The sequence below is a fragment of the Limulus polyphemus genome, unplaced genomic scaffold, assembly GCF_000517525.1.
Source record: "Limulus polyphemus unplaced genomic scaffold, Limulus_polyphemus-2.1.2 Scaffold1403, whole genome shotgun sequence".
NCBI lineage: Eukaryota > Metazoa > Arthropoda > Merostomata > Xiphosura > Limulidae > Limulus > Limulus polyphemus.
This window is the reverse complement of record NW_013667013.1, coordinates 58,560-74,470: the sequence shown is the minus strand read 5'-3', so window position 1 is coordinate 74,470 and position 15,911 is coordinate 58,560. Positions and strand designations below refer to the sequence as shown.

The following is a 15,911-nucleotide window of genomic DNA, read 5'->3' as shown; positions in this document are numbered from 1 at the left end:
AAATTTCGAAATTTTCTTATGCATAAAAGTATTTTTAATGTTAAGATGAAAAATTATTTGCAAGATGTGAAAGAAATAAAGGCAGAAGAGAAACATTGCTTTACAAAGCTTAAGACTTAATAAAGAAATTAGATATTTTGCATATGAAAGCATTGTAATGTTTACTGATAAACTGCCAAATTTCGTTAACCTTCGCTAACTAATTTAAAAGTTATAGCATGAAAACTATAACAAGCACAAAATGGTTACGAGGTCGGTCCCAGGGCTGGTGTTGAAAGAGTTAATATGTTAGTGACACTTAACAGTTAAATTATGAAACTGAAATAATACTAAACCATTTTTAGTAAGCACAAATAAACAATAACATTGTAAAGATAATAACCTGCTGTCTTAATATAAAGTAACAAATAATGTATATGTTTGAGATGGCAACTAGTAAAACATTTATTGATTATAAAGATCTTAAAAACTACTAAGCTATTGTCTTATAGAAAATGTACTAGTGTCTGCAAATTTTAAAGAAAGTTAAATAAAAGATAAATTTTGTTTTTGTGGTATTAATCTCTTTTAAGATACATGTATTTCTTAATGAAGAAGTTTGTGAGCAATCCAGTTTATATAGATAGTAAGTAAGTTCTGGAATGTGGAGGAAGTTTGTGAGCAATCCAGTTTATATAGATAGTAAGTAAGTTCTGGAATTTGGAAAGTTTGTGAGCTATTCAGATTATGTAGATAGTGTGTATGTTCTGGAAAGTACTGTGTCTTGCTAAGTAATTTTCTGCCAATGCACTGTGTTGTTGATAATCATATATTGCTTGATTCCCAACTTGCTTCATCTACATAGACTTGTAACATTCAGTACCCCTGATCTCATAAATTTTATTTGGACTGTTATTATATGAACTGCTAATTTGCATAAATATAATTATATATATATATATATATCCAGGACGCAGTAAAGAAGACATTGTTGTTCACAGTGAAAATGTATCTCTATCTCATCGCATGGCCATGGTGGAAATGAAAGAAATCAATGAACGACAGCGAGCTGATCATGCAACTCATTTATATCAGCAACAACAATCAACCTTGCAACGACTTGAAGCAAGAAACAGTGAACTGGAAGAAAAGTTTAATGAGGTAGTTCATCTCAACATGGACATTCAGCAGGAAAAGAAAGAACTTCAAGAACGTTTATCAGGTAGAAACAAAATGTAAAGATAATGTGAAAATATTGTCTTTATACCTGTTAGTAAATGAGAATGGAAGTCAGAAATTAGTAAATTTAGTATGATCTTTCTATCTATTTATATTCATAAATATAATTTGTATAATATAAGAATAATACATGTACAACATACATTGCTTCTAGACTTTTGTAATAAGTTCATTAACTCACTTTCACTAAGACATTTGTTTTAAAAGAACTTTAAGTCTTCGAGGTGGGTGAGATCTTTATCTTAATCCAGAAAATTAATTCATATGAATATGAAGACTGGGATACATCAGCAACATTTCTCTTAAACGAGTTTTCAAGGTTACATAATATGTTATAACAAAGTTTAGAAACCAGTTTGTTTCATGTGATTAGAAATGTGGTTTTTATTTGTGTACTTGTGTAAATCAGAAGCTGCATCTAAGTGATTTTATTGTAAGAGATATTTTTCTTTTTGAAATGTGTGACTTGAAATTGCTAATCTCATGGAACACTCCATGATATATCTACTGCTATAAAGATGCAGTTCATTAGTTGCTCAACTTTACTATTTCACTTTATAATTCTCAGAGACAAATTGTTTGACATTAGATAGTGATAACACAATGTTTCTAAACACCTGGAAAGTAAAGTAGATTTAAAAGATCTTTGATTTTCCTTTAAAAATATGTCCTTCAAGAGAATATATGTGAAGAAAGAGGAAAGTTACACATTCATCAAAGCTATTGTGGCTCCAACATCATTATAAAAGTATTTTATTTACTTAACATCATACAAGTACCAAAATTTCTGAGCCATTTATACACAGTTGATTAAATACATTTCCGAGATGTGCAGTTTTTGATTCAAAATTAGAAATTAATGAAAATGGTTATTGTAGGGCAAAAGTTATTAGAGCAAATTAATTGTGCTGTGTTTGAATATTGGTTAAAGGTGATAATTCTTGTATTCACTTACTTGTGGAAGCTTAAGTCAAAGTATAAGATCATAGCAACTTTTTTTTTGCATTATGAAACTCCAAAGTATTTTCATCACCATAAAATTGGATTAATGTTGATAAAATCTTCTGATGGCTTATAATACTAAAAAAATGTTTTTTTAACCTGTTTTTGACACAACACAGACTGTTGTTCTTTGTTTAATAACAAAACAAAGTTTTGTTAATCAGAAAACAAGAATGGGTATTTTTTGTTTTAATTAAGATCACTTATTATTACTTTGTTATGCCATTCAAATGCTTTCTTTTATCCTCAACTCAGTTTTTTTTCCTTAATAGGTGTTACATGTTGGCTTTAGGCCTACATCAAACACAACTGAATGAGTTATGTCTGATGTAGGTGTAAGGCCAAAATGTAACACAAAGTAAAAAAAAAAAAAAATTGAGGATTAAAGAAAGCATTTGTATGACATAATTTATTTTATCACAAAGTAATAATGCCTTTAAACATCATCAGAAGAGTACTATCTACTTTAAGTGCTATCACATAGCCTAAGAAGTTTCTAATAACTTTTTAAAAATTATGCTGACTTCAGCTTTTCATTCTTTCTTTGGTGTTAATTTAAAGTTTTGTATTTCTATTTCATTATTCCTAAAGGACATGTTTGAAAACCTTGACTATATACTAGTCAGTTAATAGTTTAAGAATAGCTAACATATTTGTAATGTATATTTAAGTTCTTTGATAATTTAAACTTGCCAATGGTGTGCATGGAATAATATTCTGTATGTTCTACAGACTTGATGAAGATTATAACATAAAGATCAAAATTTTGTTTAACTAAAACTCCAGGTAGGAAAAGTCAATAAAATGTTCAAAACATATGATGATTACTTTGCCTATGATGTGTGCTTTTTGGCTGTTACTACAAAAATCAAGATTTATGAGTTCATACTGATGGTACTTCAATTTTAATTTTTTTGTTATAAAATGTACTTTTTCATTATATTAGTTTGTGTCTCCAAAGAAGTTCATGAAGCAGATGAAAAACGTATTAATGAGTTAGAAGAACTGGAAATAACATTACGTCAGGATGTATCATGGCTGAAAGAAATAGCAGATGTTGCACAACACCAGGTAGAAGCTCTGGAATCAACAAGAACAAACCAAGCACAAAAAATCCAAGAGCTGCAGCACCATTTGATTGACCTGCAGGCTCAAAATGATGAACAGTTTAAATTAGGTAGGTACTTTAATAATGTAGGCATTGCCCTACTTAAAATAAACATCTAAAATTATTATTAAGGGTGAGAGTACCCAAACTATAAAGTCAGTGCATTCTAACCATTGTAGATTTTAGTTTTCTAATATATGGATTTATGAAATAAAGTATTTCAATACAGTTTATTACATAAAATTAGCTGATTTAATGTATAACCTTTTTCTTGCAAACATGACAAAAATATTTATTCCAAATTAGATATTCTCACAAGCTACACAGTTTGATAATTTTACAGAGAAAAAAATGTTCTTTTAATTTGACTTCTTTCTTATGAATAAACAGTGTAAAAACTTATTGTTCTTTGTAACAAAAATCTGCAAAAACACTATGTGTAAGATGATCTAAAATATTGTGCTTTTATTTCTGAATGGAATTTAATTTAATAATTTAGCAGATTATTACCAAAAACTGTAAAGTCCCAATCCTAGTGTACAATCCGCAGATAGAATTTCCAGGATAACAGATCAGTAAAAATATCTTATTCTGATACAATACCTTACCTCTTCTCACAAACAGACCTGAAGAAAGGGGTGGGGATAAAATTCCCAGGGCTCGGGCTTCTGGGGGGCCCAGACCATGAAAAATATACAAGATAACTTTGATATAACTAAAGTCTAAAACTTGGTAGTGCTATTTTTGTTATATTTATCTAGCTTTATTCATTTTATAATTTTTTGTTATGATTTATAATATAGAGAAATATCTATGTGGGATAGCCTTGATGGGCCCAAGTGGCTCTTTGCTATCCTAATACATACTTATGTTCTTATGACTATTTCCATCAGCTAACTCCATGCATCTTCCTTATCTAGGGTTACATGTTGTAGTTACTGGTGCTGCTATCTGTTGAGACAATTTTATTTTGAATTTATATTAATTTTATTTTAATATTATTTTATATTTTTTCAGACAACTCTTGTTTGCATTGGTTGAATTCTTCATTGTTTTAAATATTAGCATTATGGAGTACAAATATAAATCTGCAGCGCAGAAGAGAAAAGAAAAGCGAAAAAAAAAAGAATGAAAAAGCAAAAATAGGTCAGACAAGTTTTTTCAGCCTGGGCTTTGTTTCATCATCAGCAAGTGGTGATGAGGGAGATAGCAAAACCTAGTCATCTGATTCTCAAGCATTATTAAAAGAAGAAGCTGATGAGTCTTCTGTTGAAGTAGAAGAGCAGAGATACTGATGGTAAAGATAGATAAGTTTGATTATTGAACACTTCGTTCTTCAATTTTTAATTATATCCATGAAAGGCTAAATTAAATACAAGTATATATTTACAAGTTTTTTTACTTCCTTTTTTTGAAATAAATTGTTTTTCAAGTTAATATTAGTGTACTTATCCATTTTTTCAGATGAAGTACAAAAAGTTGCTGTTGGAAATGATGATGCAGACAAGCCTTCAGCCAGTAGTCCCAGTATGTGCACAACTGAAACTAGTGACGTGGACTTTCAGCACCTGCATTTCAATATATTTGATGTTGAAACTTTAAAGACTTTAAATTGTAGGGCTCAGGAAATATAAGAAGCAGTGAAATGTGGTCCATTTAAGCACCCAGAACAGTTTCCAGCAGATGACACTTCATGTTCATTTCCTACGTCTCTGCTTCAGTACAAACTTCTAAACAATGAATCTGTGCCACGTGATTGGATAGTTTGGAGTGAAAGCCAACAGGCATTATTTTGTTTTCCTTGCCGGCTATTTTCTTCTCAGCCTGAATAATTTTTTTTTCTAAATCATGATACTTGTGCCAGTTGAAATGGAGAAAATTGTACGACAGAATCCCAGAACATCAGTCTAGCAATATTCACAAAGAGTGTTAATTCAAATGGCGGACCTTAGAAATTCAACTAGGACGCAGTGGTACTATCTTTCACACGCTGGAGAAACAGATTCAAAATGAAGCCTATTTATGGAAACAAATACTACGACAGTTGCTTTATGTGACATTATTTCTTAATGAAAGATGCTTGGCATTCAGAGGTGATTCTCAGAAAATCAGAGAGCCAAATAATGGAAATTTGTTGTAGTCCTAGAGCTTTTGAGTCACTATGACCCAGTTCTTGAAAAACATATTGGCAAGGTTACAGAATCTCAAAAAGCTGGTAAATGCTTACAAGTGAATTATTGGTCCAGTGACATGCAGAATGAATTTATTTCTTGCTGTGCCTATCATGTTAGAAATGCTATCTTGGAACAGATAGAAAATGGAAAGTATTATCCTTTTATTATTGATGCAACTCCAAATTCAATTCATGTCGAACAAACAACATTTATCATTTGTTATGTTAATTTCAGTGAAGGAAAATGCAAATATGAAATACAAGAACGATTTTAGGAATTTACTGACTGCAACCAAAAAACATAAGTTGCAATTGCAACCTTGATTCGCTCGACACTTAAGAAACACTTAATTCCTATTAATGAATGTCATGCCCAAGGTTACGACAATGGAAGTAACATGAGTGAGGTGGTTAATGGTGCACAAGCACTTTTTCTTAAGTGGAATCCTTTAGAAAAGTTTTCTCCATGTGCTTGTCACAGTCTTAACTTGTGTGGAGTGCATTGCAGCTGAGTGTTGCCCTGAAGCAACAAGATTTTTTGGGATAACACAGCAACTGTATAATCTCTTTAGCTCTAGTCCCCAGTGATGGAAAATTCTGAAGGAGTGTGTTGGAATTTCTCTGCGTTCAATGTCTGATACTCGTTGGAGTGTACAGGTGGATTCTGTATGACCAATTGCAGCTCATTTAGCTAAGATAGTCATTGCTGTGGAGCTAAGTTTGTCTGTAGAGACATTTTCTCTACTACGGAGTGTTTTGGAATATATCACATCATTCAAGTGCATTATCATGGCATCATTCTGGTTAAAATTGTTGGTACCAATTGACTACAGATGCAAACTGCTACAAGCTCGAAATATTATCATTGATTTTTGAAGTCAAGAACATTGAAAGCTTGTTAGTTGAATTAAGCTTTATTCGAGAAAACTGGATTACCATTCTTTCTGAAGCTAAAGTTGTTGTCAATGCAATGAATATTGAGCCAAAATTTCCAGAAATATGCACTAAGAAGAGAAAAGTGTTTTATGATGAAACCCCAAATGAAGCAACAATTAGAAATCCAGAAGACCTATTTAAGACAAATGAATTTATATGTAATTCTCAACAACCTAATATCCAGCCTTAAAAATTGTTATGAAGTTGTGAAGTTTTTAGATGAGAAATTTGGGTTTATATGGAAATACAGAAAAATAACTGAAAACCAGATTGAAGAAAGATGTAAATCATTCATTGAAGAGTACCATGCTGATGTCACAGCAGATTTGTATGAAGAAGTGAAATATTTGAAATTAATTCATTTGGCAAATTTCTGAGACATTACTTTGGAACCATTGGACTTCTTAAATAAGATTCACGAACTTAAAATTTTAAGCTTATTTCCAAGTTGTTATGTAGTTTTGCATATCTTTTGCATTCTTCCAGTGACTATAGGTGAAGCAGAGAAATCATTCAGCACTCTGGCCCATATTAAAAGCTGCCTCAGGTCAACTATGTATGAAGAGTGCCTCACAGATTTGGGAACATTGGTCATTGAATCAAAACTTGCAAGAGACCTAAATTTTGATGATTTAATTGAAACATTTGTTAACAGAAAAGCCCACAAAGCAGTGTTAAATGAATTGTAGACTTATGGAAAACTTCACAACTAAACCTGTTAGGTGTTGTGTTTTTATTGAAACATATTAGCAATAATAAAGAATGTTAAGTTTTGTTTTTTAATGTTTTTAGTGTTTTAATGTTTAATAAGATCTATTAGAAACAAAGAATGATAAGAAATATATATTTTATATATATATTAGAAAAATAATAAAAATAAAGAACTATTTCGTTCTAATAAATGTTTTTCAGTTATTAACACTCTTTCTCTTGTTTAAAAAGGTAGTAAAGTGTGTTTGGTGAGGAGATCTATTAAAAAATGGGAACCTGATCAAGTATCTTGCTCTGGGCCCAGTGCCAGTTCTCAGGAGCACTCCTCACTAAATAGATGTTCTGATTAGTGCTGTCCTCTATCGGCTCAAATTTCCAACACTCACCACTAGCCTTCCACCTTCTACTTTCACGTGTAAAGGATTATGCAGCAGCTCTCCACCAATAGGGGCACAACACAACCCCTGTTGTAACCAGTGTCCTCTTAACATTTATACTCATTAATCACTTCTGGATTGGCAGTAGTACTGTACAGACATGTTTGTTTTTGCTCACAAATTTGTTGACATTTTCTTTTATGCTACAAACTTAGTTTTCTTTAATTTTTTCACATTTTTGAATTGTGAAAGGTTGCTTTTTTCCAAATTTTATTACTTTTTCTTTTTGTTTTTGGCTTTTCCTATAGCTCCCAATACATTAAACATGGCATCTATCCACTAGTGGATTCTCTTACAGTATTGCTTTTTTGCTACTATGACAGAAATGGTTTCATCTCCCATATAGTGGCCATGGTATGGATGTTCAACATATGTATAATGTCTCACTATATGGTGAGACAATCCATTGACATTTATGTGTTGTGGGCATGGGTGATACTTTATGACTAAACCATATTCCTACAAGACTATTATCCAGTGTGCTAACATCCGTCCAGGATTTCAGCATTTCATGGTCCAATCACACCGTGATCTTTCTACTATACGAGCAGGGTTAATGGTGTTTCCTGAAGACTACAACTGCAAACATTTTTCTTCATCATGGTTCTGTTTCTGTCATGGATATGTTAAAACTGGGGTTTCTAAAAACATGCTTCGTGGACTTGGATGCTTGTGCACATTACTCATTCTGTCTTGAGTGTATCTCAACTTTAGTGAGAACCTATAATAGAAAAGTTGGCCATAGACCATCAATAGTATGAAACAAAACCTAGGAACCTGTGGACTCCTTGTTCAGACACAGGTTTATTTCTCACACTACTATGCAGCACCCTAGGTGTATGATCCATTAGCCTCAAAAGTAGCAGGTGTGTTACACAGACTGAATAGAATGATGCAAACCTCTTACAAGCTATCTCTTATGCTGAAAGTAATTTTAGGTCTGCTCTCATCATCTAGCTCAATTTTCCAGAATCTAGATCCTAGGTTTAACATATTGAATTATCAGGCCCCTTCCAATGCATCCAAACATTCATTTGTTCTTGGTAATAGCAATGTATTAACTTGTGTTATCAGGTTCATCCATTTAAAATCAATGTAGACTTGGGCATACTTTCCTTCTTTCTTACAATCTCTACTGTCAAGACCAAGTATTCCCTAAAGGCAGTATGATCCTGTCCTATAACATCCACTGTACCTCAGCATTGGGTATATACCTATGCTCCAGAGAAGCCTGTGCAGTAGTTATTAAAGGGAACGTATGTCACCTATATCTACTTGATGCTGTGTGACTGTTTTTGAACTCATTTGGCCATCTGACCCCACAGATGCATAGGCATTCAGCCAAAAAGTCATTGAGTTGCTTCTGCTATGTTGAGTATAGCCTGTCTGAACAGTCCTCATCTAGCAATCTCAGATGTCTTGATAACCATATATTTGCTTTTGGGTGTGGTGCAACAGATGTAACCCTAGTGTTATTTTTTTTCTCATTTACTTCCACTTTGCTTATCATACAGATGATTATTTTGGTATGAATCTGGATAACCTGTCATCCATAATTGCAGAGTAATACTGGAATTTTGTCCTTCCTTGTACAAATAACTACCCAAACTAATGCTTCCTGCTTTCTGGAGAGAAAAATGCTTATTTCATGTAGTGCATAGTAAACACATAGTACCACATGCGTATGGGGGTTATGTGACTTTCTCTCCCACATATAATCATGCAGCCCCTGTTCCTTAGTCTGGTCTGGCTATCGTCAGATAACCTTTCTTTGGAACATCAGTTTGCCAGTTACACAGGTGAAACTGACCTGTGAGCTCTGCAGTGCATCCATCCAGGGATGCCAATGCCAGAACCGAGGTCAGTGATGACTAGCTTCATTCTGTGAGCAATGCCTCCTAGACATAGTCAGGGGGTCAGGTCACCATTCATATCTAGTTTATCTCTAAACTTCCTGAACAAAGTTTGTTTTGACTGTTTAGAATTATGGTTTTGCTTGGAGCACCTGATATTCCATAAGATCTACCAGTGTTCTGACCACACCTGTAACAACTTCATTGAGATAGTAGTCATGGATATTCATAGTCTAGGAGAGGACTTCATCTAGACTCAACCTCCCTGTCATACAGTCTTCCTTTAGTAACTGATTCTTCCTCATGGTTGTAAGTTCTCTGAGTTGTGGAAACTGTCATTTCCAATAATACAAACACTTTTTAAACTTTAATAGCACAAGAGTATAATTAAAGGTCAATACATACACCAGCTGAAAACTCGTTAATAAGATATCCTGTGGTCATGGTACAAAAACCTTTTCTCCTTCCTTTCCACTCTGTGGTATATTCAGCTAAAACTGATTATTTCTGTAGCAGCATGATATGTCTGTTGAATAACAGAAAATCTGACAAGTTAGCTGTTAGAGTAATACTGAGTATCTCTAAATATCCAAGTTCATTAGAACAAAATAGAGATTGGACAGAATGTTGATTACAAAAAAGTGCAATCTTTATTATAACAGAACATAAAAGTACAGTGTAAGTACTTGCTTAGGTGATGGGCTGTCACTTCTACTGGATAGGAACAATTCTCTCTCAGAAACTGTTTAAATTTAACATTCCTTACTTCACAGGTAACACAGATTTGTCTAGAATAACTAGTGCTACCCATGTGACTAGTAATTCTCATTCAAACATAGAGAAGGCCATAACCTCAAAATATCACCTGACTTATCATTGACAGACACTGCTATCTATGTTTTTACATAATATGCATCATTACAACCATGCATTCCAAGAGCTGAATTGGTGTGATCTCAGTAGAATAACAAAGGAACAAAGGCAGTGAGAACAAAATCAACTAAATGACTTTCTTGACCACGTGTTATGTGAAAACTACACACATCATGGTTTGTTTATATACCACATATTTATACTAACATTTGTTTATTCCAAGATGGTTGTGTATTTCATGGGTCCAGTACTGTGTATTATTTTCTTTTATAAGTACAAACCTGAACGATTAGTTGTATTTGCTAATAGATGGTTCCACTTTTCAGTTACATTTGATTAATCTATTAGTACAGTGTTCCTCTAACCATAGTGCATACAAGCAAGCAAAAAGTTGGTGATGGACTTTTCTTTAGGCAGCAGTTCAAAATTAGTGACAATGGCACATTACCTTAGTATCTTTGCCATAACTAAGACAAGGGAAGTTTGATGGCAATAGGAATCAAACCCAAGTCCCCCTCTCCTCTCCTGAAATTAATAATAATCAAAAACATTTAATGTTGATTCATTGATTATTCTCATGACAATTGATTTAATTATAATGTTGATTAATTGAAAACAGTAGTAATTGGAATTAGTAATTTTGATTAGTTGATTATTTCTGTGAAAGTTGATTTAATCATAATTGTGACCAATCAGTTGTTGGAATAACCAAAAATACTAATTTAGAATAATTCATTTAATTTTAATTTCAATTAATCATTTTATATTCTGCTTGTCAGTAGAATCACTGCTCATGAGTAATTGATTATGTAGATTAATTGATTAAATCTCTCAGTTCTTTTGGTGCTTTATACTATAGTTTTGTTTTATTTATCATTATTTTTATTTCTTTTGATTTAGGTTTGATGTATAGTTTTTATTTTCATTCAGTGATTGAATTTTAACCAGATTTTATATCAAATTTTCTTTTTCTTCTTTTTTTGGTACCACATAATCAGTAGATTAGTATCCATCGTACTTTTATATGCTTTTCTTTTGTTATATCTTTCCAGCTTTTACATACTTCTCATTATTATGGTGGTTTCTTGTATGTATGTATATTTATTTAATAAAGAGCTTATTTAATTTAATATTATCTTTTTTGTAAAGAATTTTTTATTTAGTATTCATGTAAAGCATTTTATAATATCTTTATTTTGTGGTTTGTATGGGTATGTGTTTAAGTATTGGTTTATGTGATAATAAGGGCATTTGAGGTATTTGTGAGTCTCGAATATGCATCGTTCATTTAGTGCTTTACTATGTTGTGTGTCGCTTACCATTTTGTGATATTTGTATCCAGTGTGAGTGAGGGTTGTGATTTTTGTGTGATTTTAGCTGATCTGTTTTCTACATTTTAAATTTATATTAAATTTAAAGTCTGCTTGAGAATACTACTAAAATAGAGAAGAAGGGATTGTGGTATGCAATCCCACATTTCACTCTCCCTTATTATTATTTTATATTATTTGCAATTTGAACATACTAAATCAGGTCATGTTCTAATTTCAGCCCCAATTTGTACTTTCTGTAACAGGATACAATCACAAAACTATCTTCTGTTTCATGGAATAATTATATTGTGTCCTTTCTAATCTTGTTTGTGAAGGATTTCTCTGTGACTGTAACATGGAGGAGAGATACTTCCAGATTCTTTTGATATGATTTTCTGACTGGTCAGCTGTAGAGAGATGAACTGTAAATGCAGTTTTGACATTTTTAAACATGTTCTGGTTTTCAAAGGACCAAAATTATATGTCATTGTCTCATTTGTGTTCCAGTGTGTTTCTCCCAGTACCTGCTGAATGTATGTTTTATTTTCAGCTATCTTTAAATAAGTTAGTCTTCACTTCTTTGTTTTATCAATTATGGTTTCTTTCATTTGATTTTTAAATAATGTTGTTTTGTGCATACAAGAGGTTCAAAGATTTGGTTGGATGGATTGTTAACATGTGAACAATGTAATAAATAAACAAGTCTGACAAACACAATGAAGTTATGCTATTGTACATTGTATAATTACTTCACACATCTTCCAGGATGAAAAAAGAAATATAAACTATTAACTCTTTCAGTATGGGCTCGGTCCCTGGGATTTCATGGTTGTTATAGTTTTCATGCTATAACTTTTTAATTAGTAAGCAAAAGTTAATGAAATTTGGCAGATTATCAGTAAACATTACAATGCTTTCATATGCAAAATATAATTTTTTTTTACTTCTAACACTAGTATGTTGTCTATTTTTCATTTTAGGGAAACTTTATCGTCAGATTCTGACTCTCCAACTCAGTGAAGGGTCTTTAAATCAAGAGGCAGAAAAAATGAAACAAGAGATTTCTAAGCTAGAATCGAAGTGTTTGAAACTTGAACAAAGGTAAAAAATCTTCCTCTTATTTCTAAACTGATTTTCACTTTTAAATGTACTTGAATATAATAATTTAATTTTCTTCACAATCAAGATAATCTAGTGAAATTATAGAGCTTACTGGTTAAAATAAAGAGGATAAAAGTTTAAAATTTTATTATTTTTTCTTTACATCTAAATAAGGAATTAAACCAAAAAAGTTACGTTGTTCAGACGGTTTCACTACTCCTTAGATATTTAAACAAATGGATGTGTCAAACATATGATTTATAATATACATGATTTAAATTATTTATAGTATACAAGTAAGTCAGAAATAAAACAAAACATTGAAAACTGAATCTAATAAGGTATGAATTTTTGCTGTACATATATTTTTGGAGAATGTGAATACAGCTACTTCATTAAAAGTTTGGTGTGGCTGATGTAGATACTTTTGCCCATTTTTTATGCTGATACAATTCATTTTATTTTAATTTGCAAGCTTTCAAAATTTTTATTTAAAGTGTTTATACACTATCCTGACCAAAGGTATTGAGGCATGTAGTCATAGAGGGTAGGGGACTCTCAGTAGTCACTGAAGTAGTACTATACAGCACCACCTTTGGCTAGAAAAAGCTGCTGCTGTTCTGCAAAACATGCTTTTAAATAGTTACAACATATGTATGTTATAGTTTGTGTCTTTCATTATCTTAAAAGCTTGATCAGTCTGTAGGGTTTAACGACATTCAATAAGTTAATATTTGGGTTCAGGGTGAATCATTACAAGAATTTGATATTGTCACTAGAAACCAGACATGAGTCATACCTGTCATACAGCACATATAACCCATGTATGAGATCTAGTGACAATACTATTTTCTAAGAACAATACATTCACTCAGAGCAAGTTGCACATCCCTCACAGGTAATGCCTGTTCACATGTGCCCACAGAGTTAATGTGAATTTGTTGCAGAAGCAATTTCAGCATCCTCAGTCCTTTGTCATGCTTAAACAGCACATGTGGCTGATCTAAATATTTTGTTTTAGATATTGTACTATCATAGTCTCAATACCATTTAATGGTTTCAGGTACAGTAGATTCCCATGACCAAGAACTGAGTATTTCATACTTTTTCAAATAGTTTAGGTAATCCAAATTGTTAAAAAGTGCCTTTCTAGGAGGTGAACCTTTTAGTTCAGCTGGAAGAGCAATTGCCTGTAATAGTAGATGTCTCATGTTTTATACCAAGTCAAGGAAATTACCATTGGTGAATATATTAGCCATCTTGAATTGCTTGCATAATGTCAAAAAGTTTGTTTTTACAATTACACCCACAAAGTTCCTATGCAGGATGTGCCATATCTCATTTTTAAAGGATTTCAAATAGTTTTAGTAAGATAGTGTATTAACAATTATACCCACTCATCCTTGTGTGCACAAAAGATTTTTTTCCTTTTTTTGTAATAACTGCTACCTACATTTCTTTATAGATGTCAGGAAAAAGAAGAGATTATATATCAAGTTCGTCATCAAACCCAGAGTAGAGTATGTTTTCTGTCTAAAATAATCCAAGAAATGAGGCGACAGTATAGTGGAGCTGTTCCATTGGCTAAGCAAGAAAAACTTGCTTTTGATTTGGTTCAGTTACGGTCTGAAAAACTTGAGCTAGAGAAAGATTTACAATTTGCTCAAGAGAAACTTAATTCAGCAGAAGGCAAAGCAGCTAAACTGGAAGTCAGAACCAAAGGTATGGAGGAGGTGTTGCAAACGTTCAAAAATGAAACAGCAGCACAAAAGTTATTAGAATGGTATAAGAAATTAGAAGATCTGCGAATAAGTGAACTTCAGTCTCGGCGAAAGAGTGAATTTGCTTCTCAACAAGCCAGTCGTTTGGAAAATGTTGTTAGTCACTTAGAAAACAAAGTTTCAAGTCTAGAAGAATTAAATGTTAAACTAGAAAAAAATATTACAGACAACCAACTGGAGTGGGAGAAAAGAGAACTTGAACTGGTAGAACAAGTAGAAAGGCTTCAGAAAAAAATAGATGAAATGTCAGCAATCTCTTTTGTGAGTATAAATAATCTGAAAATTAAAATAATAAATCTAAGTTCTGTGAGAATGTAAATGCACACTTCTAATATAACGTGCTATTGAAACTTGATGCCATGTCATTTTGTTGCTATACATTGTAGAACAGTTGAAATTTATTTCTGATATAAATTGTAATTAATGTCAGTGTGAGTGTTTTAAGACATTGCAAGTTTGGTAATAACTGTATTGAACAAATTAGCTTAAACTTTATATTTTGATTGTGAGATATGTAAATTTTTAAACACCTAGCTTTCTCCTGCCCAGCATCGTAAGTTCAAATTTCTACACTGCTATATTTACTTGCTTCAAGTTTGATAATAACCGTATTGAACAAATTAGCCTAAACTTTATATTTTGTTTGTGAGATGTGTAAATTTGCAAACACCTATCTTTCTCCTGCCCAGCATTGTAAGTTCAAATTTTTATACTGCTGTATTCATTTGCTTCAAGTTTAACAAACTTGTATCCTATAAAAGTTATCCAAAATTTATAAGTTCAATATTAAGAAAGCATTGCACCATTTTGATTGACTTATTTAAAAATATATTCAATAAAATTGCAGCTACTGCATCAATGTATTCATAGATACTGCTGAAAGATCAGTTTTATTTGGTTTTATACATCTATTATCAAGTCACACCATTTTGAGTCTGGTTGAGTTAAACAGTGTTGTATTTGTGGTTGAGAGGAATAATGATACACAGATAATCTACCTCCACATGACAAGAGTTTCAAAGATTTGGTTGGATGGATTGTTAACATGTGAACAATGTAATAAATAAACAAGTCTGACAAACACAATGAAGTTATGCTATTGTACATTGTATAATTACTTCACACATCTTCCACGATGAAAAAAGAAATATAAACTATTAACTCTTTCAGTATGGGCTCGGTCCCTGGGATTACATGGTTGTTATACTTTTCATGCTATAACTTTTTAATTAGTAAGCGAAAGTTAATGAAATTTGGCAGATTATCAGTAAACATTACAATGCTTTCATATGCAAAATATCAATTTTTTTATTAAGTCATAAGGTTTGTAAATTAATGTCTTTCTAATGCCTTTTTTCTTTTCTCATGTTGTCTATCTATCATGCAAAGTAATTTACATTTTAGG

At 32.0% G+C, this 15,911-nt stretch overlaps 1 protein-coding gene across 1 annotated transcript in view; it reads left to right on the top strand.

Moving 5' to 3' along the window:
• The window catches only part of LOC106463424 (centrosomal protein of 290 kDa-like), a 149,136-nt gene that overhangs the window by 80,421 nt on the left and 52,804 nt on the right, over positions 1–15,911 (top strand). Inside the window, exons 24-27 of the mRNA XM_022390915.1 lie at positions 950–1,201; positions 3,167–3,397; positions 12,605–12,725; positions 14,191–14,767. Coding sequence (XP_022246623.1) covers positions 950–1,201; positions 3,167–3,397; positions 12,605–12,725; positions 14,191–14,767 — 1,181 coding nt within the window. The remainder of the gene's footprint in view (positions 1–949; positions 1,202–3,166; positions 3,398–12,604; positions 12,726–14,190; positions 14,768–15,911) is intronic.